This window comes from Solanum lycopersicum, chromosome 7, assembly GCF_036512215.1.
Source record: "Solanum lycopersicum chromosome 7, SLM_r2.1".
NCBI lineage: Eukaryota > Viridiplantae > Streptophyta > Magnoliopsida > Solanales > Solanaceae > Solanum > Solanum lycopersicum.
This window is the reverse complement of record NC_090806.1, coordinates 14,148,676-14,154,757: the sequence shown is the minus strand read 5'-3', so window position 1 is coordinate 14,154,757 and position 6,082 is coordinate 14,148,676. Positions and strand designations below refer to the sequence as shown.

The following is a 6,082-nucleotide window of genomic DNA, read 5'->3' as shown; positions in this document are numbered from 1 at the left end:
ATTACAATCACCAAGTTGTTGGTGAGTCCTTAAGTTTGAGAACTGAATATGTCATTCTTATTTTCTATATGTTTTGTATGTTGAGACTATTTCTGTTGATGTAAGGGCTATGCCCCAAATTTTGTATTCCTATGTATAGATGGTTTAATGAGACAAGTCTAGATTTCTTTTTTTCATATATGGAGAGAAGTTTGAACTTTGATTGTAAAAGTTTTAAATTTTTCCGCATTATCCAATGTTTTATGTGAAGATGGTACGTTAAGGGCTTGTATGAGACCCATTCGGGTTTAAGTACGTCATGTCACGTCTAGGGGATAGTCTTGGGTTGTGACAACACTATGAACATGATAAACTCACGAATACACGTTAATGGAAGGATGCACATGTCATTGAGTTCATCAATTGATAGAGGAATTCGAGCCTCAATTGCAAGGATAGGCTTAGTGAGACCTCTGGAATAGAAATATGCATTGAAGGAATATATTGGGGACTTCATAACATCTTACATATTATCAATCTCAAGCTATTTCAGGAACTAGCCACACATGCTCATTACATGGAGTTAAGTATGATAAGGAGCACATATTTTTGAGCCTCGTAGGGGAAAATAAAAAATGAAGGTGATGAAAAAGGGAAAGTTTTGACTCAAGTATGAATGTTAATGTCGCATATTTGGAAGTCGCCACAAAGTTAAGAAACAATCAAAGCATAAAGAGAACAACTTTTCATAATGACATCGACATAAAGTTGACTTTGATGGAAATTCAAGCATAAGTGTATTCATTCTTGTACATTAAACTCATGCTTTACATCTTAAGAAAATTAGAAAATTGAAAAGTCTAATACACACATCTGCTCCTTCCCACGTGCCGAGCAGACAATTATGCCTAGTCTAGACAAAAGCAGGCAAAACTTCAAATCAAGTCAGTAAAATCATCCTTTAATCCTTGATAAAACTCTTAAACTTACATTTTGCATTTACCAAAAATAAAGCACCCATACTGAGAAGCTCTTCGACTAGTGTTGAGCTCATAAGTGTTGTGAGAAGGAAATGCCTCATGATGAAGTGTTTTGAGCCTTAGGTGTGGTAATATGATTTCTGAATTTACCTTGTTGAAGTGACATGATTTATGTTAAATGGATATTGTTGATTGGTTGGTCTGCTAGTTTTGGGTCTATTCCTTCCTTCAAAAGAATTTTAGTGTCATTTGGGGACGAATGTTCTTAAGGGGGGATCATGTAACACCTTGAAAATCCAAGACTCATTGTAAAGACTAAAATAGGTGTCATAAAGTCTAAAAACTATTTCTAAGTCCATTTTAATGAATATAGGTCATTTAGGAGGCTTAAGAACCAAAACATCCAAAAACGTCTGAGAAGTTGGTTTAAATGGGTGTTAGTGTGCCTTAGCCATTTGACTAACTTTTAGGAATCAGAAATGTACGAAAATTGGTGTAAAGGTAACTAATGGGTGTTTCAGTTGTTTCATGATTGAAACGTATCAGTACGACTCCCCAGGACAACCCAAGGGCCCTTGAGGAGGATCCTTGCAGTTTGATGCAACACTGCCTAGCAGTGTGCATCGATTGGACAGATGACGGTCCATGTGTTTCTCGATGGGGCGTCGAGGCCACCTCCATCACACACTTAAAAAGATTCATGAAGGCTCTTACTTACCTAACTATTGTTACCTACGACGGAAGGGGGTTGATAGGGCATCAGTGGCTCGACGGGGTGTCGAGCCCACCGTCATTACACACTTAGACAAAATTGGAGGAAGCCCTCTCCTGGAATGTATCTGACTGAGATTACGGAGTGACAGACGGAGGGGGGGGGGGTTGTAACCGACTTATTGACGGACCGTCAATTGGGGTCTTGTCGATGAGGGTCAAGTTTCACTGTTAAATTCTAAATGATTTCATTTAATTAATTAAGTGGTTTAGGGATTAGTTAGGGATTAAAGGGAGACTAATTAATTTACTAGAGCCCCACTATAAATACCTTTAACCCTCATTAACCTAAAGACATCTCTCAGAATAAACTCTCTTATTTCTTTCTCTACATGAACTCACCATTGAAGGCTAGCAATAACTAGGGTTTTGGGGCTGGAAAAAAGGGTGGATTATTCATCAAATTGTTGAGAAACTTTAAGTTATGGGTTCTATTCACCTTTGAGATTCTTTCCTCAAAGGGTTCCTTCAAAATAGATTTCAAAAAGTTGAGTTTTCTTATGGGTTTCACTCAATTATGAAATTGAAGTTATGGATTGAATTGTTTATGAATTATTAGTGTTATATTGAGTATATTAACATATAATTCAACTTATTTATGGTAATTGTTTTTTGTTTGTTCTAAATTGAAGAATATGATCCTTTATCCCTAACCCTAGGTATCTTGACCTATATTGTATGGTGATCATTCAATTGAGTTGGTTGTTGATTTGATTACTATCCTATGGTGATATTATGATTAAATTAAGATGATTTATAGGCCTGTCATGCTAGTTCTTGAGATGTGATTTAGGTTATGAATTATAATGTGAAATTAGCCTATGTACCTTGTCTCAACTTGTGATCTAAAGATGAATTGCGTTATAGAGATGCAATTGGCTTTGTTATTCTATTGGTTATCATTGTGAGATGATGTTACTCCCCTAGTTCGGTTGAGTTATGGGTTGATGGTAAGACCTTGATGATAGACTATGAGAAGACTTGGTAAGTCTTAGAATCTCTACTTTACTTCGAATTGTGATTGATTTTTGTTAAGTCATGATATTATATTGGAGTATGCCTTATACAAAGATTATAAGGTGGTATGATGTTGAATTAAAATGTCTTGATTATGTTGTGAGGTTGATTAATGTGTATGTGCTATAAGGATAGTGAAAACTATCATTGAGCCTTAATATGTTATAAAATGCTAAAGTGTTAACTCACTTATATGAATTGTGATTGAAGTACTTATACTCATACAATTCTTATTGAGATATTGATGATGATGATTATAAAAGGGGTAGACCCTATGGCCTAAATTAAGTTATGATTGATAATTAACGGCTTCAAGACATTTCAATAAAGGGACTTAGCTTAGCACAGAGTGAACTTGACAATGGGAGGTGATGCCTTTCCATAAAAGAAGTGTTACCCTATAGGTCTATAAGTGATATTGACTCCCCTTTGAGGGATACTCATCTAATTATTCCAATATGGTGAGGCCCCAATTACTAAATGGTATGTAGAGGGAATACATTCTCTTAGTTTCTTAAACTATGTTGCCACCATAGGATACTAGCTAGTGGATCCATCTAAAAAGCTATGTCTATATTAGGTTTTACCTTGGTTGGTAGACCACCTTCCATCGGTGTAAGGTCATATGACATCGGATTCCACATGTAAATCATGTGGTTTATGTCATTTAAAGCTAGTGTTCCCTAAACTAAAATAAAAGAATGAATTAAAGACTAACTAAAGTGGCTTGAGTGGATTGACTTAGCTTAGGTAGGGTATGGGACTCTACCTATGTCTTGCACTAGTTTGCCTCGATGGGAGCTTTAGGAAGTTAATACTATGTATATAGATGGTGCTAAATGTAAATGTTTCTATATGGTGATTTTGATGCTTATGAACATGAAAATGTTCTTAATTACTAAAGCTATGGGATGATATTACTTTTTGATAGAGTTTATGAGATTTTGAGTTGAAGCATAATGATATGCATTTGACTTCCTTAACTATTGGTTGTGCATAAGTCTTTAAAGGGTTAAAATGGCATGATTTAACTAAATGTCCCTTTTTGACATGCTTTGGTGTTATATGTGCATATGGTCTCATATTTTGTGCATGTGGAGTACTAACCCATTTTCTTTCCTTGTCCTGGGTCCTGGTCGTTGAAGAGTTTGGAAGGCGATATTGTTGAAGGCTTGGATTCTTTCTTTAATCCAAGTGGGGTAGGTCTTCAACTTTCGAGGGCAATGCCATTTTCATGCTTTTGATTTTGTTATGAACTTATTTACTCTATCATTTATTTCCTTGTTATTTGAATATTGTACTTTCGTATGACATGTATATGGTCTTGTTGAATTGATGTAAGCGCTATGCCACATTGTGAAATTCGTATAAATGGTATGAGATGAGACAGTCATTGAGACTTTATTCCATATTCTTATATATGTATGTGCAATAAAAGTAAAAGGCTATGTAACCTTCCTATATGAAGGGTTTATATATACTCGATATGAATATATGTTATGTGTATGTAGAGGTCTATGTAAACCTCCAAGTAGAGAAAATAAAAGTTTTAAATTTTTTCGCATTTTTCAACCTATGAATATAATGATATGGAACTAAGAGGCTAGCCTTAGTCATTCAAAAGGATGACGACGCCGGTTACGTCTAGGGGGTAAACCCGGATGTGACAAACTTAGTATCAGAGCATGAGGTATAATATCGTTGAGTTATGTCTCTCTCTACCACGTCTATGTAGGTTTGTATTCGTAATTGTGAAGCGCGCCACACTTATGAGTAGAAACCTATATGATGCTTAGGAATTACTGTCTTTTTTGGAAATCTTATATCGTGCCAATTGAGTATACTTATGGTGTGCTTTTGCATCTAATCATATTGGTGTGCTTATAAGAAGCATGAACACTCTAAGGAATGTGGCTTGAAGACTTGAGGAAGAAGTTGCTAATGCGGGAGATCCTCCCAATGATGAGCAAGTTCCTCCACTTGAGGAGAATGCTAATGTTGATCAAGCCCCGACTAACCCTCCACCTATGACAGAGGAAGAGATGAGGGATATTCTTTCTCAAATGGCTTGAGCCATGACTACTCAATCATAATCCGCGACGGTTCAAGCCCAAGTTGTGACGACCCAAGCCAATCAGGAGATTGCATTTAGGGTTCATCAACAAGTTTCTACTATGGCTTCCCGACTTAGGGACTTCACTCAGATCAATCCTCCTACCTTTTATGGGTCTAAGGTTGATGAAGACCCCTAAGAATTTATTGATGAGGTATACAAGATACTTTATGCTATGGGAGTGTCTACAAGTGAGAAAGCTGAGTTGGCCACATACCAACTCAAGGATGTGGCCCAAACTTGGTATGTGCAATGGAGAGATAATAGACCGCTTCGACGAGGGCCGGTGACTTGGGAGATCTTTAAGAAGGCGTTTCTTGACCGGTTTTTCCCTAGAGAGATGAGAGAAGCTAAAGTGGTAGAATTCATTAACCTCCGCCAAGGGGGTATGAGTGTTCATGATTACTCCTTGAAGTTGATCTAATTGGCTGAATATGCTCCTTCCTTAGTCTCCAATCCTAGAGACGAGATGAGTCGATTTGTGACGGGTGTATCAGATGACTTACAAGAAGAATTTCATTCGGTGATGTTACATGACAATATGAACATTTCTCGTCTTATGGTGCATGCTAGGAGGGTGGATGAGACTAGAGCTAAGAGGAAGGATAAGGATACAAAGAGGGAAAGGTCCTTTGAGGATGGAGATATAAAGAATAGGCTTGAGATTCAAGACAAGCCTAAATTCAAGAAGAAATTCTCAAATCAAGTTCCATCCAAATTTCCTAAGGCTAAGAATTATAAGAACCCTAAGCCGAAAATCCAAAATGGGAAGATTGAGAGTTCGTCTAATGAGAAACCTACTTGTGCCAAATGTGGAAAGGGTCATTTTGGTTAATTCTTAGGGACGGGGATTCGATTTGGTTGACAAAAATGGCCACAAGGTGAGGGATTTCCTAATGCTAAGGGGCAAGAGAAGATTGGACAGCCAAGTGGTACTAGTGATGCTCCAAGGAAGAACCGTTTCTATGCTCTTCGTTCTAGGGGTGAGCATGAGACCTCTTCCGATGTGGTGACCAGTATGTTTAAAATCTTTATTCTTGATGTGTATGCTTTACTTGATCAATGTGCTACTTTGTCCTTTGTTACACCTCTAGTAGCTAAAAAGTTTGATGTGTTACCCGATATTTTGCATGACCCTTTTCTAGTGTCCACTCGGTGGGAGAGTTGGTTGTTGCTAAAAGAATCTATCAGAATTTTCCTATTTCATTACCCAATAAAGTTT

General features: G+C 37.1%; 1 protein-coding gene across 1 annotated transcript; it reads left to right on the top strand.

Moving 5' to 3' along the window:
- The first annotated feature begins 5,035 nt into the window (after window positions 1-5,035).
- LOC138337313 (uncharacterized) lies at window positions 5,036-5,695 on the top strand. The gene is made up of 2 exons (XM_069287219.1): window positions 5,036-5,246; window positions 5,310-5,695. The coding sequence occupies exons 1-2, from the start codon at window positions 5,036-5,038 to the stop codon at window positions 5,693-5,695; spliced, it is 597 nt and encodes a 198-aa protein (XP_069143320.1).
- Window positions 5,696-6,082: the final 387 nt, after the last annotated feature.